The sequence below is a fragment of the Chinchilla lanigera genome, unplaced genomic scaffold, assembly GCF_000276665.1.
Source record: "Chinchilla lanigera isolate Chin_1 unplaced genomic scaffold, ChiLan1.0 scaffold00010, whole genome shotgun sequence".
NCBI classification, from domain to species: Eukaryota; Metazoa; Chordata; class Mammalia; order Rodentia; family Chinchillidae; genus Chinchilla; species Chinchilla lanigera.
Window position 1 is genome coordinate 32,360,450 of NW_004955411.1, and position 24,347 is coordinate 32,384,796.

General features: G+C 49.1%; 1 protein-coding gene across 4 annotated transcripts in view; it reads right to left on the minus strand.

The window, feature by feature from the left end:
* The window catches only part of Bend3 (BEN domain containing 3), a 38,224-nt gene extending 13,877 nt beyond the window's left edge, over positions 1–24,347 (minus strand). The window contains exons 1-3 of one of the 4 annotated variants that reach the window (XM_005377836.2): positions 24,180–24,347; positions 12,458–12,505; positions 11,333–11,535 (exon numbers count right to left, since the gene is read on the minus strand). In XM_005377836.2, the coding sequence (XP_005377893.1) occupies positions 11,333–11,535; positions 12,458–12,494 (240 nt within the window). In that variant the 5' untranslated portion in view covers positions 12,495–12,505; positions 24,180–24,347. Of the gene's footprint in view, positions 1–11,332; positions 11,536–12,457; positions 12,506–12,775; positions 12,969–15,849; positions 15,873–22,851; positions 22,876–24,179 lie in introns of those variants that run through there. The other 3 variants (XM_013510795.1, XM_013510797.1, XM_013510796.1) reach the window with 3 other exon arrangements.

Consider the following 24,347-nt stretch of genomic DNA (forward strand, 5'->3'; position numbering starts at 1 on the left):
ACCAGATGAGTCCAAGATCCGTCACTGAATTCAGTTCTGTGAGTGATGAGCTGCTAAATGTTGCCCAGAGAGTCAGCAAAGTGGAACACCAAGAAAGCAGCAGGCCTCCGGGAAGCAGAAGCAGAGAACTAATGTGACGTGGAGGGGCGGGCCGCGTGACCAGCAGTGGAGGGCTGGCATCCTCCTCCTTCTCGTCATCAGCTGGCCAGATCTAGTTAGCAAGGAAGGAGCCGTCGCCTGGGCACACAGGGCTGGAGCGGGCACAGCCTCTCCTCTCTGGCCCTCAGCCCCTGGGCCACCCTGATTCTCCCAACAATGTGTATTACGAGGCCCAAAGAAATGAGCATCTGGGAGATGAAGCAGCTGCAACAAAGGAAGAAGGGAATGACCGGAAGAGGCAGTACAGAACTGGTGCAGCTCAGGCTCCACAGGCATCTTACATAGATCCTACCCACCCTCGGGGAGGCCAGCAAGGTGACTGCACGCACTTGGGGACAGAGCCCAGTAAAAATGGGAATGGCCACAGTACCCACCTGCTATGCAGTGGGAGGCTTCTTAGGAATGCCCACCTCACCCCACAGCACTTAGCAGAGGTGTACAGTATATTTACACTGTGTAAGTAAGACAGCATTTCTGATTTCCAGTCAAAAAGCCACATGACAAGCCAGGCATGGTAGCCCATTGTATGAGTCAACTGTGGTGGCACACACCTGTAATCTCAGCACTTGGGAGGCTGAGGCAGAAGGATCATTGCAAATTCAAGACCAGCCTGGGCTACAAAGTGAGCTGAAGGCCAGCCTGAACCGCATAGGAAGACCCTGTCTCAAAAAGACAAAACAAAAACAAACAAACAAACAAAAATCCACATGACACTGTAGACTTAAAACGAAAAAAAAACTCCAAGAGAATAAAGCTGTGTGCCTGGCACACAGTTCTTAAATATCGCCTCCCCTTCTGTGAACAAAAAGATGAACACCAATAAAATCTTTGGCTACTCACCTCCCACATCTGTTAAATTTGGCTACTCAGCCCTCTCCAAAGAGGTGCTCAATAAGCCTTTCTACAGCTCTTTGTTAGACTCTTCGCAGGAAGTTTTACTTTTCTTCTACGTACCATATTAAGCATAACTCATAAAACAAGCTGTCAGCAGTGACAGCAGTTTCCATGTCATACACCTTTAGCCACTAGGGCTACTACTCAAATCCCTGCCCTGAGGGGGAAAGAGAAGGCAGAGGTGTCTGCTCTGGCCCAGGGTGACAGCGCCGCTTCCTGGCAGGGTTCATTTTAACGTCCATGCCCGCGTTGGCTCAGGTGACTCAAGGCCGCATTAAATCCTTCAGGACTGACTTGTAAGATGGGTAAGTAAAATGCAAAATGGAGCAGTTCTGCTATTCGGTAAGCAGGTTCTGGGAACAGTTGACGTTCTCCCTTCAACTCCAGACGGTAACTCCCAGCGCTCCCAGCGTCCTGGCGCCCCACACGTAGAAGGCATGGAAAACTTGGGCAGGAGGACGAAGGACTGCTCCATCTGAGTTAGACCAGCACTAAGTGTGAAAAATCAACACCTACTATAATTTTATAGCAGTTACTTTGAATTAGCACAGCTTTAACTTCATAAAATGGACAGCTTATTCTAAAGTCCTCAGGGCTCTGAGACTACTGACTTACACCCGTAACAACTCACACAAACTTTTACAAGAATACTGTTTGGAGCTCACGTGACACCTTGCCAAGAGAGATGAAGAGTTTCAAAAGCAGGGCAGAGATGTCAAGCTCACTTTACACACACGAGGTTAATAAAGTAAATAAAGTAAGATCCAGGCCACACGTATCTTTTCCACCCCAACACCTACAGTGTTGGAACTGTCCTCCATGGAGAAGTAAACATGTGACCATTTTAGTCACATACATTTGGATCAGGTAAGCCCCATTAGAAACACTCAATGTGGATGTGAGGGCGATCTGGCCACAACATCTGTCACCCCATTGAAGGCCAGGGTTGATACGGCTGATCTGGTGGGCTGGGTGGGTGTCCCCTTCCTCCCTCAACGCTCCATGCGCATCCCTCCCGAAGCTGCGCACTTGTTCAAAGAGGATGACCACCCCCAAGAGAGGAGGACCATTCCTCGGTCAAGGGTATGGGAGTAGCTGCGCTCCCGGGCTAGAACCTCCAAACAAGCTCTCAAGAAACATTCAAATGTATCACTGGTTCCTTTTCCCCAAAAAACTCAAGAGTGTGTTGCCTGAAGCTCCAGCCAGACTTGCTGCCCTCCCCTCATCAAGAACAGCATCTGCAATCTCCACCCCACCCCTGACACCGCGGAAAACCTCCACTGCAAACCCAGCAGAGTTCTGACCAATTCTGGGTCTGTTCTGAGAGGCTTTTACTAAAGGTTTAAATTATAATGAAAATAGGGTCAGGATACAGCTCAGTGGTACAGCGCCTGCCTGGTGAGCACAAGATCCTGGGTTTGATTCCCGGTACCAAAAATAAATAAATAAATAAAAATATTCTCCTTTTTTTCCTGCTCCAAGAAAAAGAATCTCCCTTCCCTTTGATCCCATTGACCTGAATGAAGGAACAAGAGCGATGTCCGGTGGATGACCCTGTGCCTCAAGGCCACTGCACACCAACACCACAGAGCTCCCCGCACCAACACCACAGAGCTCCCCGTGGAGTCCGCTCCTCCCTGCAAACCATTCCTAGCAGCCCAAGGGTCCCTCCTTGCCCCTGCAATGTGCCTCGGCTGCTTCTGCCATCAGAGGTGGAGTCCGTCCATCCACCTTTGCAGCTATGTTTGGCTACGTGACTTTCTCTGACCAATAAGACACTCAAACGTAACGCAAGCAGAGGCTTGGTGAGTGTGTGTGCCCAGAAGCTGGCCTCTCCATCACGCTGTGAACTGGCCCCACCAACCTCCTTGGGGGAGAGCTGCGCACAAAGGCCAGCTGCAGTCACCCAGACGAGATGTGTGAGTGAGGCCGCTCCTCGCCACCCAGGCTCCCCAGGTTAGGCCGAGCCAGAGGACCTCACGCTGATCCACGGGATCACACACAAATAGTGACGGCTGCTTTCAACCATCAAGGTGGGCTGCTCCACTGCTCCGGTGAGCGCTACACCCCACCAGGGTTTCCAATTCCTTGACTCTGCTTTACTTGCAAGCCTGAAGAGTTTGTAGAACTGACCATAAGCAGTCAGGCAGAGGAAAAAGCGTTCTGTTTTATTCTGGTGCTGGCAACTGGACGCAGGCCCTGCCACAGCGAAATGCTGACAGCTGTTCCCTGAGGAGCTCAGCGCACAGCACTCCTCGCTCTCCACACGCTCAGAATACCCTCTCCACCTGCTGCCTGGAGACAAGCTGGGCAAGGTGACCAGCTCACGGACAGGCCCTGTGACGGTGTTCGTAACATTATAAAGTCAGAACATCTCAGTACCAACCATTAGGGAAAAAGAAAACAAATTATGATTTAAAAGAAAAAGCAAATGGTTAAAGCTTTTCCAACACATGGGCCTACGATCTTACAGCTTTCACCTGCCCTGCATGTATCACCAGTCCTCAGGGTATAAGTTTTCATCAAGTCGTTATTCACTGCGCTGTGAACTGCCATCCACTCATGGAATACCGCAGAAAGTGGCTGGAGTAAGCTAGAGTCAAGGTGGCATTTCCCGTTAGGTACAGTATTCCCTTATTTAAAAATGTGCATAGGACTGGCTGTGATGACACTCCGGGAGGCTGACACAGAAGGACCACAGGTTCAACCTGGACAACCTAGTGATTTAGCGAGACTCTGTCTCAAAATTAATGGGGAAAAAAAAAAAAAGAGCTGAGAATGTAGCTCAGTAGGAAGGCCCTGAGTTCCACCCCCCAAAATTCCCCCTCTTAAGCTCATAGATATAAAAAAATTGAACATTTTCCCCCTAATGGGTACGGGGAATTGAACCCAGTTCTGTCACTGGGGTATATCTCTGGCCCTTTTTATTTTTTATTTTGAGACGTGGTCTTGCTAATTTGCCCAGGCTGGCCTTGATCTTGCAATTCTCCTGCCTCAGGCTCCCTAGTACCTAGGTTACAGACATATACCACCCTGTCTAATTCAACTTCCTTGTCTGGACATTATAAACTTTCTTTCTCTCTCAGTCTCTTTCTTTTTCTCTCTCTCTGTTTGTTTTGAGACAAGCTGCCTTGAACTTGTTATGTAGCCCAGGCTAGCCTCAAACTCACAATCTTCCTGCCTCAGCTTCCCAAGTGCTGAGAAGATAGGCATGTACCACCAGGCCCAGCTGGTAACTACGAATGTTTAAAAATGTCTCGCTCAAGTATTACATGATAGGCAAAATGTAGAAAACCACCCAAATGTCCACCAACCAATGCACAGGCAAACAAAACACGGTATATAACCAAACCATAAGTGGACTATTATTTGGTCATAAAACAGGAAGGACATGGTTTCAGGATTCTGGTTCTACGTATGAGGAGCTTAGATGTCTCCAATGCATCCCAACAACAGGTAAAAAGCCAAACTAAAGAAAATCAACAACTTTCTTTACACCCTAAGACAGGTGACTGGTGCCCCCCAGATTGGAACTTCCCAGAGCAGACAGCCAAGTGCAGAGACCTCGAGGGAAGCCAAGGACAGGGACAGGGACAGGAGCCGCTGGGGGCTCCGTGTACACGAGTCCACGAGGTAGAAGCTCCAGGGACTCCGGTGATCAGAGAGCCCTGTGTTTGGTGGGTTTTACCTCCAAGCACTAGAGAAGCTTCTCAGTGAGTTCACCAAAAAACTCCCTCCTGCCAGTGGCAGGCACAGGAAACAGACCATTCTGGAATACTCCAGAGCATTCTGTTCTTGATATTTGCCCTCAGGAGAAACTACTCAGCCAGAGCCAAGGCTTTATCAGAACCTATCTGACCTGCAGGCAGGAAGATTCGGATTCCAGCACAAACCAGCTATCCTGCCCCACCCCAGGAGTGGAGCAGCTAAGGCCGGCGCTGAGCAGGCAAATCCAGCCTCAGGGCTGGAGACCCCACCACCCTGCCCCGCCCCTGCCCTCATGGCTGTTTCTGGCAGCTCCTTTTAGCAAGTTCCTCATGTCCAGCAACCAAGAAAGCCCAGAAGACACACCCAGACCAGACCACACTCAGCCGGGAGATGCTGGAATTACCAAACAAAGAGTTTAAGCCAAGTATGATCAATATGCTGAGGGCATGAATGCACAGACAGGTGTAGGAACTGATGGCCCACGTACACAGATATGGAAATTCGAAGGAAGAACAATAAAGCAGCGCTAAAGAGAGGAAAAAAGCCCCACTGTAACAGAAATGAGGGTACCTGTGCATGAGCTCCTCAGTGGACTAGATTCTGCTGATGAAACAATCTTTGAGCTTGAGGATCTCGACACAAAGTTCCAGCTGGGCGCAGTGACACACTGTGGAGGCTGCAGCAGGAAAACCATGAAGGCAGCCTGGCCTCATAGTGAGCTCAAGACCAGCCCAAACTACAAGCTGAGACCCTGTCTGAAGCACATACATACAAAAAAGCAAAATAGGGGCTGGGTGTGGTGCAGCACGTCCATAATCCCAGACTCAGGTGGCTGAGGCAGGAGGACTGTTGTAAATTCCAGGCCAGGCTGAACTACATTTCAAGACCCTGTCTCAGGCCAGGGATGTAGCTCAGTGGCACAGGGTCTGCCTGGCAAGCATGACGCCATGAGTTGGATTCCAGTTACAAAAAAAAAAAAAAAAAGAAGAGGAAAGGAAAGAAAATAAAAGGAAAAATAAAAGGAATTACTTACTGGGAAGGGAGAAATAAAACTATTTGCCTGTGCCACAATTATCTATGTAGAACATCAAAAAGAATCAACAAGAAAACTACTAGAGAGCCCAGTGTGGCAGTGCACCCCTGTAATCCCAGCATTCGGAAGGCTGAGGCACGAGGATGGTTGCAAGTTACAAACTGAGTTCAAGACCAGCCTAAACTGCATAGTGAGACCCTGTCTCAAAAAGACAAGAAAGAAAAACTATTGGAATAGCAATTAAAATAAGGCTGCAAGATACAAAGTTACTATACAAAATCAATTCGCTTTAAAATAATTCGAATTTAAAATAAAAATGCAATTATGATATACATTAGGTCTCCAAAACTTAAGTACTTATATGTAACTCTAACAAATTACATACAAGCCTACATGTTGAATACTACAGCCGGGCATGGTGACACATGCCTGTAATCCCAGCACTCAGGAGGCAGGAGGATCGTTTCAAGTTCAATGCCAGCCTGAACTGCATAGTGAGACCCTGTTTCAAAAAGATCAAAAAAGCCGGAGATATAGCTCAGCAGCACAAGTGCCTGCGTGGCAAGTGCAAGGTCTTGAGTTCAATTCCTGGTATCAAAAAAAAAAGACCAAAGAAGGCCAGGCTTGGTGGTGCAAACCTGTAATCCCAGCACTCTGGAGGCTGGAGGCTGAGGCAGGAGGATCGTTGCGAGTTCGAGACCAACCTGGGCTGCAAACTGAGCTCAAGGCCAGCCTGAACTGCATAGTGAAACCGTCTCAAAAAGACAAAAAAAAAAAAAAAAAAAACTATAAACAGTTTAACTAAGTGGAGAGATAAGTAAAGCGATATTCCATGCTCATAGATATATTGTCATTGTCAGCTCTTCTCTTCATTTATAGGTTCAATGCAAACTCAGTAAAAACTCAGCAAGCTATTTTGTCACTTTCAATAAACTGACTCTGAGAAAGGCAAACAACCCAGAATAGTTGACCCAGAAACAAAGGGAAAGAAAAGACAAGGTGTGGGGGTGCTTGGCTACAATTCCAGCATTTGAGCAGCTGAAACAGGAGGATCACCCTGCGTTTGAGGCCAGCATGGGCTGCACAGTGAGTGAGTTCAAGGCCAGCATGGACTACCAGTGAAACCCTCTCTCAAAAAAAAAAAAAAGCAAGTTAGAGGACTGACACCACCGGACTCACAGTGTGCTGCTACTGAAAGACACAAGTGATAAAAGAGACAAACAGATCAGAATACAGAGCCTAGAAATAGATTTGCATGACTATAACCAAGCAGTCTTCTGTTTTGCTTTGCTTTGTATTTGAGAGGAGATCTCTATCCAGTCCAGGCTGGGGTGGAACTAGGAATCCTACCCACCTCCACCTTGGGATTCCAGACGCAGGGATTACAGGTGCGCACCACACCCACTGCATCAACAAACACCACAGCAGAGCGATGGTCCTGCGCTGTAATTGCAACTATCTGGGAGGCTGAGATGGAAGGACTGTGAGTTCAAGGACAGCCTGGATAGACAAGTTAGCAAGACCTTAGATATTTTTCTGTCTTCCCCCTCTGTACTAGGATTGAACCTGAGAAGCACTGAACAACATCTCTAACATTGCTTTTTTTGGACACTGGCTCTAAACTGCCCATGCTGCCCTTGAGCATTCAATTCTCCTGTAAAGGTCTAGGCCGCCATGCCATGCTTGCAAAAGACATATCTGATAAAGGATCCTTAACTGAAATACAACTCTTGAGATTGTGACTATAATTCAGAGATAGGGGACTTGGCTAGCACTCCTGAGTTCAGCCCCCAGCATTACAAGATTGGAGGGTGGGGGCGCTTCAAAATTCAACAGCCAAGCCGGATGTGGTGGCGCACGGCTGTAATGCCAGCACTCAGGAAGCTGAGGCAGGAGGATCGTTGCGAGTTCGAGACCAGCCTGAGCTACAAAGTGAGCTCAAGGCCAGCCTGAACTGCATGGTGAGACCCTGCCTCAAAAAGACCAAAAAAAAGAGAAAAAAGAGAAAAAAAAAAAAAAAAATCGCAGTCAGAATGCAAAGTACTCAGTTACAAAGTGGGCTGGGCGTGGTGGTGCACACCTGTAATCCCAGCACTCAAGAGGCTGAGGCAGGAGGATCATAGCAAGTTTGAAGCCAGCCCGGGCTACATAGTAAGTTCAAGGACAGCCTGAACTACAGAGTGAGACCCCTGTCTCCAAAAAGAAAGGAAAAAAAATTTTAAGTGGGCTAAAATCTTTGACAGACAGCTCATTCAAAGACGACATATGGCTGGCAAATAAGCATTGGGAAACATCCTCCACATCAAATGTCGTCAGGGAAACACGAATTGAGGGGACAATGAGGTATCATCGCACACCTATTAGACAGACTGGACTCCAGGAACTGCCAACACCACAGGCCAGCAAAACGGCAGCCACAGTGCTGTCATGTGCTGCGGCTGCTAGAGCCACTGTGGAAGTAGCTGGCAGTTTCTTATAAAATTAAACTTACTCTACCCTATAACCAACAACTACCTTTTCTCTGTTTGTTGTAGCCACGATTTACAAGGGAAAGGATTTAATACAGAACACGTAGTTTATCGATTATAAGTAATGTATAGGATTCACCCAGAGAGTCAAATGCAAAAAGGTACAGAAGATCCCTGTCCACTAGAGACCCACAGAATCCAGCTGAGGACCTGGACATCCCACAGTAATGTCCTCCACGAGTCCAGCTGGAGGCCTGGCGCCCCTGACAATGTCTCATGGAAGTCTGTACCAAGGATCTGCACTGGGAAGGCCCAAAGGTCAGTGGTGGAAGCCAGAAAGTCTGTGCCAGCGGGATGAAGGATCTGTGCTAGCAGGCTGAGGGATCTGCACTAGAGCCAGGAAGTGACATGCTCGTTCAGTTCAGCTGGGCGTTACAAGTTGACCACTAGTTAATCCACCACACTATTCACCCAAAGGGGATGAAGCTCACGTCCACACATACACGTATACATGAATGTTCGTAGCAGCTGACCTTCCTAACTGCGAAAACGGGAAGTGCTCAAAATGTCTTTAGGAGATGAATACATACTACACACCCAGACCATGGAGTACTATTCAGCACTACAGGGCAATGAGCCAGCAAGCCATGAAAAGCTATGGAAGAGACATAAATGCATATCATTAAGTGAACAAAGGTAATCTGAACTGGCCATAAACTCTGATTCCAACTGTAGGTCATTCTGGTAAAGGCAATCCACAGATGAGTGGTTGCCGGGGGTCCTTAGCAGAGCGACATTGCCCTGTATGATACTAGGAACGGCAGACACAGGTCTCTTGACATTTTTCCAAACCCACTATACAAGACCAAGAGTAAATTCTACATAAACGATGGAGCAAGGGCAGTAATGTGTCAAGTCTGATTCATCCACTGTGACTCTGGGGAGGTTCGCACGGAAGGAACAGGAAGTGGATGGGAAATCCTTACCTTTCACTTGATTTTATTGTAAACCTAAAACCACTCTAAAGTAAAGTCTATTTTTTAAAATAGAATGAAGCACTGATGCTACAGCATGGATGAATCTCCAAAACATACTAAGTGAAAGAAACCAGACACAAAAGGTCTCACTTCATGTAATTCCATTTAAGTGAAATGCTCAGAACAGGCAAACGCATAGAGAGAAGATAGGAGCTGGGGTGGGGAGTGGGGCGGACTGCTAAAGTGTAGGGCTTTTTCAGGGTATGAAAATGTTCTCCAGCCAGGCATGGTGGTGCACACCTATAATCCCAGCACTCGGGAGGCTGAGGCAGGAGGATCATTGGGAGTTCAAGAAGCCCAGCCTGGGCTACAAAGTGAGCTCAAGGCTAGCCTGAACTGCATAGTGAGACCCTGTCTCAAAAAAAAAAAAGACAAAAAAAGAAAATGTTCTCCAACTGTTTGTGGGAATGGATGCACAATTTCGTGAATATTCTGAAAACCACCAAACTACACAAAATGTAAACTGGTAGAACGCATAGTATGTGAATTACATCTCAATATAAGTTGTCTGAAAAAAATCTAAATACATAAATTAGTAAGTTTTGAGAGGATAAGGCAGGAGGATTTGAAGTCTGAGGCCAGCCAGGCAATTTAGCCAGACCCTTTCTCCAAAAGAAAAAAAAAGGCCTGGGGTATAGCCCAGTAGTGGGGCACCTGCCTAGCATGTTTGAGGGCCTGAGTGCAATCCCAAGAACAGCATACATAAATAAATAAAGATAAAACACAGTAAATGCGCACCTCAGTGGCCTGGTATAGAGTACAGGTTCTATGTAATATAAACATGTATATTTAAATCCTGGTTAAAATCTTAGTTTCATCATTATTGCAATTAAAGAAAAGGAGTTTTTACTTATTAAAGCCTGCACAAGTCCCAAAAGTGCATAAATTTCCAGCTTCTTTGGATCTGTCCTGATATCCAATAAAGGAGAACAAAACCACAAAGCCAAAAGTCCTAGAGTGAGAATAAAAAAAATAAGAGTCCTGGAATAATACCCTATGTGCTCTGGCTAATGACAAAAAACAATGAAAATCTGGGCTTTTTTTTCCCCCTGGTACTGAGGATTGAACAAAGGGTCTTCGAACTGAGTTACATCCCTAGCCCTTTTTTGTATTTTTGAGACAGGGTCTTGCTAAGTTGCACATGAAAGGCTCAAAGTTGTGATCTTCCTGCCTCAGTCTCCCAAGAGTGTTAGGATCACAGGCATGTGCGACCACAGCCAATTAAAACTTGAGCTTTTTTTAACACACACACACAACTTAAAATGCTCACCTGGGTCTCACAAAGAGTGAGTATTGGGGCTGAGGGGAGCAGAGAAGGCACTCAGAGCTAGTCTGGGGAAACGTTTTTTCTGAGAGTTAAAGGCCTACTTGCTGGACGGGGGATGAACAATGGAAAAAGCAGCTGAGCCCAAACCCCTGCCTTGTGTCCCTACGCTCCTAAGGGTGTCTCCATCGGCTTTGTGCACCGCTTCTCTCCCACGCCAACTGCAGGCTGCAGTGAGGACCACGTGACCATTTCCGTTTCCCATCTACCTCATCAGCCAGGTTCAAGATAACCAGCAAGCGGTCAAGAAACAAAGCACACTCGCAAATAGTGACTCTCAGGGTAATGGGTACAAAATGAGAGAACCCTCAGCTCTACAGATTCCCTGAAGCATTCTCCAGGGAGTGAGCTCCCTAACAGACAGACACGCGGACACCTGCAATTACAGGCTTTCCGCAGCGGGTGACTTCGAGGCTGCAGGAGGGCAGTGTCAGCCACCCCGCTATCCCCACAGGCAGCAACCGTCCACCCGCTGCAGAGCACAGCAGACGAGCAGCTCACAGAGTAGATCTCCCCTCCCAGTAAGGAATCCAGACGAAACACGGATTTCACTGGGAGACACCTCCGGGAAACTGAAGCCAGAGACGGGACAGCTTCAGCGACACCCTCCTCACGCCAAGGGGTTAGCAGGGGTGCAGAGCCCGCACCCGCGGAGACGGAGACCGAGGCAGCTGGCGTGCAGCGGAGCATGGAGAGGTTGGGCCCTCACCTCGGGAATCAGCCGCCTCCTCTTCACACTGGAGACACAGTCTGGCTGGCCGTCGCCACCCAGCTGCCGGCGTTTGCTGGACACTTGGAGGGCGGTGAAGACGCTGTCCAGAGCGTGCTTCTCTGCGGTCCTGGAGCTCAGCGAGCAGTCCAGAGCAGCATCCTCGCTTTCCGTCTCCACCTTCACAGTGTTACTTTTTAGAACTGCAGCAGAGAAGAAATAGGGCTCAGTGGGAAAGATCAGGCCTGCTCTGCTGAGACCAGCAGGCCTTCGTGGGCCACCCGCTAGCCGCGCCCCGCAGAGGATGAAGTCTGATCACAACCCTGTGCTTTCCAGCTGAGAGATTTTTTTTTTTTTTTTTTTGTCTTTTTGAGACAGAGTCTCTATATGAAGTTCAGGCTGGTCTTGAGCTCACTTTGTAGCCCAGGCTGGTCTTGAGCTCGAAATGATCCTCCTGCCTCAGTCTCCCGAGTGCTGGGATTACAGGTGTGCCCCACCACACCCAGTGATCCAGCCATGTGATCTTTAACTGACTGTACTGGGGCTATGCAATAAAACTGTGTTCCAAGCTCAAAATTGGTTTAAAAATCTTTTGGGGGAAGGCAGGAGATAAGACAAAAATAACCAAATATTATCTTTCTGTTGCTACTAAAACGTAATTCCAGGTTGGGTGTAGCGGGACAGATTTGTAATCCCAGTACTATGGGAGGCTGAGGCAGGAGGATTGAAAATTCAAGCCCAACCTTGGTGACTTATTAGCGACTTAGTAACACCCGACACCTGTCTCAACACTTGTCTCAAAATAAAAAATGAAAAAGGGCTAGGGATAGAGCTCAAGGCAAAGGTCCTAGGTTGAATCCACAACATCACAAAAGAAGTAACTGAAAAACTCCATAAGATGCTTACAACAGGTGTGTGGGTAGAGGCTAGTGGGAACGAGGGGTAGAAGGAAACTTTCCTTACTTTTTTTTTGCAGTACCAGGGATCAAACTCACAACCTTGCACTTGCCAGACAGGCGCTTATGCCACTGAGCTATATCCCCAGCCCCTTACTTATCTTTTTATATTTTTGAGCTGTGTGAATATATGTGGCCTACTCAAAAATGTTAAATTAAAAACTTTTACCTTCTTCTACATCTTCACTGAATTCAGCTGAGTTCATCTTCTATTCCACTAAATGAAAAGACAAAAAAGTCTTCATTTATTGCTTGATTTTTTCCTTATTGTTCCCTACCCACAGAGAAAACCCTAACCCGAAGCCCCAGCTCTGGGGAAGAGGAGGCTGGGGACTCCGGGGCACCGTGAAGGGACACGTTCTCTCAGTGGGGCCAGGCCTGCAGGTGCCAGGGAGGGGCAGGCGCTGCCTCCATGGCTAGGATTCAGGCCCTTCTCAAGCCTTCTTGGGGACAGAACACACCGGAATACCCACGAAATGCCACTTACTGGCCACGGGAACATTCTCTCAGCAAATCAGGTCTTAGAAAAGCCCTCGAAATGGATGTTCCTCTTTTGGTCTCTGCTTATAAATCCTAGGCATGAAATGAAAGGCTAAAGAAGGGCAGCTGTGAATTCCAATAAATCAAGCTGAGTCCTTAACACCCCAGGTAGCCGAGAGACCCGTGGCCACAGACGACTCAGAATGTGGCCAGTGCAAATGGCAATGCACTAAATATAAAATACATACCAGATTTCAGGCTCAGCCTAGTAACCGGGATATAAAACATTGTGTTAGTAGTTGCTTGATACTGATTGTATGCTGCAGTGATAGTATTGTGGGCTTACGGGCTAAATAGAATACTTCATCAAAACAAATGGCCTATTCTTTAAATGTGGTTACTAGAAAATTTTAAACTATACGTGGGGTTCCGTTGTATTTTTACTGGGTGGCACTAAGCCAGCCCCTCCCACAGAAGCAACAAGGAGAGCTTGGCGCAGGTGAGGGCTTCAGAGCACACTCGGTTGCTCCCAGCAGACCTGGGGAGGATGAGCCAGGAAGCACGGCGCGGTGCTCTTAGCAGAGCCAGCCCTGACTGCTGCTGCCACGGGCAGCAGGGAGCCTACACCACCGTCACTACCACAGCTCGGCGTTGGAGTCCCTCCAATCCCACGCGGCATGTGCAGTAAAAGGCCCAGGCACGAATGAGGTAGCGATATTTGAAACAGAAGTTCCAAATTGCAACCTCTAATGTTGCTGCTGTGTAGTTGTGGTTCCCACAATGATTCAGGTGACTGCAGACACAGGTTCCCCGCCCTCCCGGTACCAGGGATCAAACTCACGACCTTGCGCTTGCCAGGCAGGCGCTTAATGCCACTGAGCTATACCCCCAGCCCTGAGAGAGTTCTCATTTTTGTTAAAGAGCACAGGAAGGACTACGAAACATCTCTCGTGACACTTCTTTCAGAGATGCCAGCTACGATATTCAGTAAACATGAAAGGGGTGGCCCTGGAATGATGTGTGTCCAACACAGTGCAGCGACAGCCCTCCGTTTTAGAGGGGCAAACGACGTGGTGTAGGTGGCCTTGCACACAGTAGTGACTTCAAAATCCACTAAGCATGGGGAGAGGTACAAGGTGTGTCTGTGCAGTACTGTCCTCGGAGCACCCCAATTACACTGCGACAGGCACAGTTCTTTTCATCCCTGAATTATACTACCTTTCAGAGCACTAAGAGAAAATAAGATTTGAAATTAAAAATAATTCCTGCTCATAAAGCTGTCTCCTGTCTGAAAAACACCCAAAGTACATTGTTACTGAAGGAAAACACTAAGTCAACTTCAAGGATCCGTGCACTGTTTTATCAGGCAAAGTTCAGCAATTCTTCCATTGTACTTCAAGAAATAAAGCTCGCCTGTGCGCTGGGTATGCCTGAGGGCACAGAAGAGCTGGCCAGGCCAGGTACAAAGTCACCGGCTCCGGCCCAGCCAGGGGCTTAGCAGGAAACACTGCAGGTCAGCCGGTGCCCTCAGAAGCTGCCACACAATCACACATCGATCCCCTCCCAACAAAGGCGAGAGTGAGGAGCAGAACGGAACGCAGTTGGAGGCAGGCAAGGATACAGGTTACATTCCTGAGATTAAAAGCAGGAAACAGGAGAGATGGCAGATGATTTACTTGAGGAAAAGAGGTGATGGTGAAAAAATACTCCAAAGATTCTGGCTAAGCAGAACAGTGTTAGAAAAATAAGCAAGCTGGGCCTGCAATCCCAGCACTTGGGAGACAGGTAGGAGGACTGCCCTGACTTTGACGCCAGCCTGGGTTACATACCAAAGACCGTGTTTCCAAAAAATAAAACTCAATCAATCAATAAGAGGGTGAGTGAACACTAGAAGAAAGGGAATCAAAACGCCAAGTGCAGTGGTGCACACTTACAACCTCAGCACTCTGGGAAGCCGAGGCAGGAGAACTGCAAGTTTAAGCCCAGTTTGGGCAATTTATTAACTTGGCAAGTCTCCCTGTCTCAAAAATAAAAGGTAAAAAAAAGGACTGAGGATGTAGCTCAGTGTGAGGGCCCCGGGTTTAATCCCTAGTACCTAAATAAATAAATAAATAAATAAATAAATAATAAAAACCCTTAAAAAAAGAAAAAACAAAAAAGATTGGATGAAAGAGCACAACAGAGAATAGAGGGACAGAGCAAGAAGGCGCCGTTTATCTGCCATGAAATTCGCCCACCCATGTTCCTCAGGCACCTGTCAGTAGGGCACTGCGTGAAGTTACATCCAGGACATTGCAGTGGCAAATTAGCACCCCACTGGTGAAGCCCCAGAAGTGACATGGGAGCATACACAGCCCCTGCACATGGGTGGAGGATGCTAAGGATCCCGAAAGCTTGGGGCAAGGTTGGAGGCAGGGCCAGCTGCCCGAGCATCCAAGACACCCAGCGCGCGTCTGCCTGGGAGGACACTTCGAACTCTTGCAGACAAGCGGCAGATGCTAGGTAAGCAAGGAAGCAACCCCCAGCCCTCCAGAGGGCCACCTGCGGGCCAGAGGGCCGGCCTCCCCCTGCGGAGTCAGGTGAAGGTCCTCCTCACATCGCAGCCCACGATCTGCAGGCTGAGTGCCCAGTGCCACTGCACGCACACCTCCGCCTGGCTGTGAGCTACCTGAATCCCAGTGTCACCATGAAAGGAACCCAGGACAGGCCGCCTCTCAGTGTCACGCAGAGACTGAGCGGCAGAACCAGGGTCGAAAGCGAGTCTGTCTGTAGCTCCTGCCAGCTCGCCAGAGGAGGAAGAGCAGCGCCCTCCTCATGGAAGGTGCTCTCGATGAACCCGGCCTGGCTGACTCGCGCTCTGTGCCGCGGCAGCGGGGAACCAACCCACACTGCTCTCACCACAGAGCAGCCACCTGGAAACCCAGCCTGCCTGAGGCCTGGACAGACTCCAGCCTGCCTGCCGTGCGCGAGGAAGGCTGCACAGGGACGTGCAGGTCACTCCCTGCATCCCCCAAGCCAACTGGTGACAGCTCAGCAACAAGTCACGGCTGGGGAGAAAGGAGACGGGTATCACGTTGCTACCTCCATTTCCTGGTCATCTGTTCAGTGGAGGGTCACGAACTCTGCTCTTCGTGGGTGGACACGAGTGCCTGGATGCCGTACATGCCACAGACATTCCTTCCCATTGTGTAACTGCAGGTTAGCAGGAGCCACGCAGCCACCAAGGACCCTACGGCATCTGGCTGCTGCCACGCCTGCATCCTCCACCTGCTGGCCTGCGTGGGAACTTTTCCAGTGTCTCCCTGCTCCAAAGCCTTCCCTCTCAACACAAACCTCAAACTGGGGATCACTCTGCACGCACGCAGCCCCCCAATCAGCCTTCTTCCCCCAGAGCATCTGTCCAGTCACTGGTTACTGTCCTGGAGGCAGCACAAGTCAGGAATGGTAGCAAATGCCTGAAATCCAGGGCTCAGGAGGTTGTGGTCATACAGATCACCAAGATCCTGTGCCAGTCTCCACTACACGAATTCAAGGGCAGCCTGGACTACATAGCGAGACTCTGCCTCAAAAATTTAAAAAAAAAAAAAAAAAAAAAAAAAATTTCAAAACAGCTGGGCGTGGTGGCACACATCTGTAATCTCAGCACTCAAGAGGCAGAGGCAGGAGGATCTCGAGTTCAAGGCCAGCCTGGCTACAAGGTGAGTTCAAGGCCAGGGTGAACTGCATAGTGAGACCCTATCTCAAAACAAAGAAACAAGTCTTCCCAGAGATGTTCTACATCAGCAGTTCTCTACCAGGGGAGTGTGGAGTGGTGTTCTCCCTGGCTGCATGCATCCTCCCCCAGCTCCACCACTGGCAGGCTCCGCCAGCCAGAGTGGGACAGTGCAGTAAGTACACCACTGAACTGACCGCACAGCCAGGGCGTTTCCTGGGGGCTGGGGCAGGCTCACCTGAACAAGACCCCAAGATAGAAACATTTTCAAAACTGCCCTTGGCACCTGCCTGGCAAGCGTGAGGTCCTGAGTTTGAGTCCTGATACCAGAGGGAAAAAAATCCTGCCCTTTCCCTCTCACTGTCTAAGTGTGGAGAGGAACTCTCCAGAAGGCACAGCTGGTTCACAGGTGACCACTGACTGAGGTGGCCAGGAAAGCTCCGCTTATCTCTCTGTCCTGATACCAGGGCCTGGCCTGGCCTGGGCACTAGAGTGTGCCACCCTACATCGAGCCGTGCCCAGCCCTCAGAGGACTTCTAGGAAGCCAGCTACTCATGGCATTTGCAAAAAGGTCAACAGTGTTGCTCATCCTATTAGGTTTTTTAAAAAGTATAGCTACATGCCACAAAAATGTTATTCCATATCCTTATAATGGATATTTATTCTTGTTAGTATTGGTCACTTAACAATAAGTAAAACTGGGGCTGGGGATTTAGCTCAGTGGCACAGCGCCTGCCTGGCAAGAGCAAGGTCGCGAGTTTGGTTCCCCGTACCAGAAAAAAAACAAACAAAAAAGTAAAACTAAGTAAATATTTAAATTTTCCCAGCATTACTAAAGGTACTCTTTTTGTTTTGCTTTGTTTTTTTGAGACAGGGTCTGGCTATGCAGTTCAGACTGGCCTCGAACTCACAACGATCCTCCTCCTTACGTGCACAACACCCGGCTCATGTGCACTCTTTAACACCCTAAATATGGACAGCTATAACCCACAAAAATGAAAGCCCAGGGGTCGCCAATAATTTCAAAGTCTAAAGGGACCTTGAGACTAACAGGTTTGATGACCCTGCTTCTTACCTCTTTTTAAATTAAACTGTCGGGTCACAGAAATGTGTGCATCACTGCTAACTTCACTCTGCGTCCCCCCAGGACAGATCCTGAGTGACAACCTGGAGGTGGGGCTTTCTCTGGAAGAGACCGAGGCAGGCTCCCTTCTGCTGGGGAGCTGCGCACCGGACACGCTGAGTGGGGCACCGTGCTCCACTGGCGGCAGGGGGCATGCCCGCCACACCAGCCCGGCCCAGAGCTTTACCATGAACATGCGGGGCTGCTCCCATCCGTTTTACAGGATGACACACAGGCGCAGCTGGAGGGCAGAAAGGGGCCTCAGATGGTGCATGCACTTTCCCTACTACTGCATGTTGTGGGACCCAGGCATGGAAGGCGAGGCCGGCCCTGCCAGGGGTGCTATTCCTGTGCAGGGCTCACAAGCCAGGCGGGGCAGATACGGTCCCATAGCATATACTTGAACCCTAGGGAGCAGGGCAAGAGCAGAGGGCGGGAGAGAAAAGAAGGGGTAGGGGCAGAGGGGTCAGAACCCCAAGGTCAGGAACAGCACGGGACAACTACCTAGCAAGCGCAGGCTGCCTACCACACCTGTGGAGAAGCCCCCAGTACATTTGGTCATCTGGATGCAAGTTTTTTTCTTTTTTCTTTTTTCTTTTTTTTTTTTTAGGCAGGGTCTTGCTACGTAGTTCAGCCAGGCCTTGAACTCACTGTGTAGCCTAGGCTGGCCTTGAACTCATGGCATCCTCCTGCCTCAGCCTTCCAAGTACTGAGATTACATGTGGACACAAATTTTTAAACGCTAACATGGACATATAAGACTTTTACCTCCTTAAGGAGAAAGGTAAGTTTTTAGTTTTGGTACTGGGGATTGAACCCATGGCTATGCACTGAGCTACATCCTCAACCCTTTTTCATTTGATATTTTGAGACAGGGTCTTGCTAAGTCACTAAATTTCCCAGGCTGGGCTAGAACTTATGATCCTCCTGCCTCAGCTTTCCAAAGTGCTAGAATTACAGGAGTGCAGCACCACACCTGGAAGCAGGGACAGATAATCCTAACCAAAATTAATTCAAGGGGAAAAATCCATTCAGGAGTAACTTTGTCTACTTCAATCAAGAAACAGCTTGGGCCAGGTGTGGTGGCGCACGCCTGCAATCCTAGCACTCTGGAGGCTGAGGCAGAAGGATTGTTGCCAATTCAAGGCCAACCTGGGCTACAAAGTGAGCTCAAGGTCAGCCTGAACTGCACAGTGAGACCCTGTATCAAAAAGACAAAAATAGGGGCTGGGGATTTAGCTCAGGGGCACAGCGCCTGCCCAGTAAGCGCAAGGTCATGAGTTCAATCTCTGGTACAGGAAAAACGACAACAACAACAAAAGACAAAAATAAATAAATAAATAAAAAAGAAACTGCTTGGTACTCCTCATCATGTTCTGCAGACCGCTGCGAAGGACGGGGGTAGAACTCCGTCGGGGAGTGCTTGCCTGCATTCCTTGGGCCCTGGTTTCAGTCCCCAGTGATGGGGAAGGAGAGCATCCTGAACTAATCTTTCTGCACCTACAGAGCCTCACTCACTGGAAACTTGTGATTCTGAGCCACAACAATGAGCAAAAAAGCCAGAGGGCAATGAACCTGGGCCTGGAGGCCTCCTCACACTCGATGGTTAGGTTTGTCCCGACCACAGGAAGGAACTGGAGGGCCAGGCTGTGACTAGGGGTATCTGGAGGCAGGGAAGCCCTCCAGAACCATTAGCTGTTATTAATTACTGATACTCTACAGGAAAACCTGCAAAAAATGTAAGAGAAGCTGGGCATGGTGCCACACGCCTCTGATCTCAGCATTTGGGCGGCTGAGGTAAGGACATCCCCAAAGTTTGAGGTCAACCTGAAGAACACAGTGAGGTCAAGGTCAGCCTGGAATACAAAGCAAGAACCTGTCTCCAAAAAAAAAAAGCCAGGCTTGGTGGCATACACCTATAATGCCAGCACTCAGGTGGGTGAGGTAGGAGGATTGCTACAGATTCGAGGCCAGCCTGGGCTCCAATAAAGCCAAATGTGAATGAAAAGGAGAAAAAGAATCAACTTTAAGCCCAAGGAAACGCCATTTCCCGGTGTATGCATCGCATCTATCACTACATCTGCCCAAGACTTGGGTGTTTTTTCAAAATGTGCCAGATTTCAGAGCTGAAACAAAGCAAACCAGGCCAAGCACCCTGGAGCAGGGACCCGAGCGGAGCTGCTGCCGGCTGCTCAGCAGACTCAAAGCTGGGAGCAGGAGCTGAGGTCTAGAAAGGAGGCTTAGAAGCTCCTTGGGGCAGCAACACTGGCTGTCCACGTTCAGGCCAAGACGGCCGTGTGGATGACCATCCGCGGGGCTCTGTGGTTTTCTCGGAGTCGGGGCCTCACCTGCAGCTGCCTTCCTTCCTCACCTCAGCACCGGGCCAACCTGGCACCAAGCCTGCGGGGTGGATCCAGGTGAACAGAGGGCTGGCGAGCTGAGGAGCTGGGCTACTGGAAGGGAAGGAGCCTGCGAGCTCCTCATGAAATGGGCAGGTGGAGGGCCGCATGAAGGGCTCACGGGAAATTCCACCTCGGCAGGTGGGGAGGTAACCTGCGGGAGGCAAGGTGCCCTGCAGGACCATGTCTCTTCCCTCCCCGGCCCTCGGGCTCTGAAGAAAGCAGAGAAAGCATTCTCTAGTGCCCAGGCACAGGCAGCTGGGGGCCACAGTACCATCTACCGCGCTGTCTGGAAACCCCAGACACACCAGGCCCTTTGTAAGAGCCGCCAGTGGTTGCGGCTGGCCCCAAGTCACACAGGACAAGCAGAGGCTCAGAAATGGGAAGTACTTGGCTTCCTGAAACCTCAAGGTTCAAATCCCAGCCAGCTGACTCCAGATGCTGCCCCACACCGAGAAACATCTGCCAGCCAGGACCTGCCAAGGGGTGGGGGTGCAGGTCAGGTAGGAGCCAGCCCTGCAGCCCTGACCCTGGCCACTCGCAGCAAATCCTCCTCGCCCCAAGACTTGTCTCCCGGCGTTATGTGAAGCAAACACTCTTGCCACATTTCCTTGAGAAGATGAGACCCAAAATAAGGAATGTGCTTGGGGCCAGGTGTGGTGGCACACGCATGTAATCCCAGCATTTGGGAAGCTGAGGCAGGAGAACTGCCACAGGTTTGAGGCCAGCCTGGGATACATAGCGAGACCCTACGTCAAACAAAAACAAAAAAACAAGGAATGTGACTGGAACCTGAGACAGTGTGGAGTGTTGAGCTTTTACAACCCCTGCCCCACACAAAGGGTAAGGCGGAAAGAACACGGTCCACTCATTCATTTTGGAAATGTCGCCAATAAACTCGGACTTTAAAGGCTTGACTCAGACCAAAACTGCACTTCAACATTTTCATAACTACCACATCGCATGATCTGACTTCATATGCTTCTCCCCTCTAAGTGATAATTAACTCTTATCTTTCACCCCAGTTTTTTGAGACAGGGTCTCGCTATGTAACCCAGGGTTGTCTTGAACTTGCAGCAACCCTCCTGCCCCAGCCTCCCAAGTACTTGGATTGTAAGTGTGGGCCACCACACCCGATTTCACTTCTAGAAATTAAACACAGAAAAGGAGACCGGCAGCCGATATTCTCGTAGCTGGCTCCATGCTCTAAGGGTTTGACATGTTAACCTATGCAGTCCTGACACGACCTCTCTCCTGCGCAGGTGGACGCGGGCCACCTGCACCTTGCTGGGGGATTCGACAGGTCAGGAAGGGGGACCGGGCAAGGGCAGAGTCCAAGGTTGACAGCCTCTGTCCAGCCTTCCAAGGGGAGCAGAGACGGGGGTGGGGGTGGGTGGGTGAGCCCCTGCTCCACTTTCCCCTCCAGGTCAGGCTGCATCTGTGTGCTAGGCCTGGGATGCAGGAGCACATCAGGCAGCCACTCAAGCCCTCAGATGACCTAGGCAGCCACAAGGGAGTACAGTGACCTTCAAGGTGCCACTCCGCATTGAACTTTAGAGTCAGGGAGAACTAGGTTGCAAACTCTGACCCTTAACCAGATTATGTTGGGGTTTTTTGTTTGTTTGTTTGTTTGAGACAGGGTCTTACTATGTGGTTTAGGCTGGTCTTGACCTCACTATGTAGTCCAGCCTGGCTTTGAACTCGTGTCAATCCTCCTGCCTCAGCCTCCCATGCTCAGCTTTAACCTAGATTATTTTTCTTTTGAGACAGGATCTCTCTCATTCTGTAGTTCAGGCTACCTTGAACTCAATATGTAGTCCTGGCTGCCCTCGAACTCACAGCAATCCTCTTGCCTCAGCCTCCTGAGTCCTGGGATTACAGGTATGTATCACCATGCCCAGTTTTAGCACAGATTTTTAAAAAGGCTTTTAGCCAGTTACCATTTTAGCATCCAAAAGTAAGTTATAGAGCTGCTTCTCTATCCATCCAAGCGTTGGTTCCTCTGTGAAATGAAGCTGAGAACCATCTCATCTCAGTGTTTTTGTGAAAATTATAAAGCACTCAATGTGACTTACTACAAAATTTTTAAATTTTATAGATACAATTTTTAATACAAACTATATAAAAAAAAAATTGGTTAGAAGCTTAGCATAATAGTGCACACCTGTAATCCCAGCACACAGAAAGGAAGCTGAGGCAGGACTGCTACAAGCTCAAAGCCAGCCTGGCCTATATAGTGAGTTCAAGACCATCCCAAACTACATAGCAAGACCCTGACTCAAACAAGAAACAAAATAAGATTTACAAAAGTGTAGCTTTTCTTTCAAATGAAAAAAAAAGGGGGGGGGAGGGAGAAGGGAGAAGGGTAAAATCAAATTAAACACTCTCCCCAAGGACAGGAAGAATGTTCCCAGGCCATCCCCTAGCCGCCAGCTGGGTCTCTGGGTTCATAGGTCATCCAAGAGCCTCAGGGCTCTCAGAACCCAGCCCTCTTGGCAGTGGCACGCTGCCCATGGGACTAGCAGGCCATGTTCACAATTTGTTTTTATTTTTAGACACATCTGCAACTACAGTTTGAAAAGAACCAGTCCTCACAAAACCAGGGCAATTTTCCCCAAGTTCTTCTAAAGCTGTAATTGTTGCTGCTTTCCTTATTCAGTCAGAGCGCAGGCTGGTCTTTCAGGAGGCAGCGAAGTTCAACTGCATCACATGAATTTCAAACTACCAAGGCCAATTTTAAGGGTATCTCAAATAGGGTGAAAAATGGAGGGAAGGCATATTATTGGAGGACCTGCTGAGAAAACTTCAATTCTAGAACAATGATTTGAACAAAGTGTGGTGGCACACACCTGTAATCCCAGGACTTGGGAGGCTGAGGCAGCAGGATCATTGCAAGTTTGAGGCCAGCCTGGGCCACATACTGAGTTCAAGGCCAGCCTGAACTGCTCCATGAGACCCTGTCTCAAAAAAGAAAAATAATAATAAATTTTCATGTGATCAAACCTGTCAGGGTTGAGTCCAATTTCCCTTTTCCTAATTATCGGCCATTCTGCCATACCTTTGCTTACATAAGGTGCCATGAAGGGACCACAGGCGGAGTATGTGAAGACCCGTGTCAACATGACACTAGACTGCTGTGCTGCTTACCTTCTTCCGTGTGTTGGGGCGTGATAGTTGGGGGTGCAAGAACAATATGAAACTTTTCTCCTATCTAGTTAAAAGTCCACACTGGATGGCAGCTTTTACATGACAGATTTGGGGGCGGGTGTGTTGAGACCGGGTCTCCCTATGTAGTTCAGGCTGTCCTTGAACTCACTATGTAGCCCAGGCTGGCCTCAAAATGCAGTGATTCTCCTGCCTCAGCCTTCCAAGTGCTGGGATTACAGTCATGCCCCAGGTGTGTACCACTATGCCCGGCTACAAGACAGATTTTATTTCACTTTATTTTATTTTAATTTTTGAGAGGGTCTCGCTATGCAGTTCAGACTAGCCTTGAGCTCACTCTAGAGAGCCCAGGCTGCTCTAGAACTCAAAGCGATCCTCCTGCCTTAGCCTCCCGGGTGCTGGGATTACTGGCGTGCAGCACCACACCTGGCTTACACGACAGATTTTAAAGGCTCAGTTTCTGTCTAAATTTCAACGGCCAGGAACACTCTAGTTAACCCACCAGAACAATAGCCCACTCTGATCCCCATCTTCTCAAATCCGGAAGTTTCTCTCCATTCATTTAGCAAATATTTAACGAACACCTACTAAGTTACCACAGGCTAGCAACTGAGTACGCAAAACTAGTAAGACACAAAAACCTTGCCCAAGTCCCAGTACTGAGGGTAGGTGGCAGTGTCCTGAACGGAGATACACTTTAAAACCAGAAACTAGAACTATATGGTTACAAAAAGAAATAAACTGCAGGGTGGTGGTGGGACAGATGGCAGCCAAGGATCTGCGAATTCCAATCCAGCCCGAAGGGATCGCTCCCGTGCCTCAGTTTCCCGCAACCTTGGCTTTCTGGCACTCTACTGCTCCCTGTGCCACGCTAAATGTCTGCAGTAAAAAGCACGCAAACGTTACTCTACGGGGAAGTTGAAAGCCCCTCTGCAACTTTGGAATGTTTAACCCCATTCGGATAACGCTTGTCGGCTTGGACTTCGTGTCCAGATTCCTCCGGACGACCCACCTGAACAAACAGCTTGCTTTTCTTTTAATGAAAACATGCAGCAATAGGCACGCACATGTGCCTGTACGTCTCGGCCACAAGGCCCTCACACAGCGTGGGAAATCAGACCGAGAGGGCAGGGGGGCCGGCACGCGGGGCACAAGCGCCCCGGGGCGCAGCTCCGCCGGG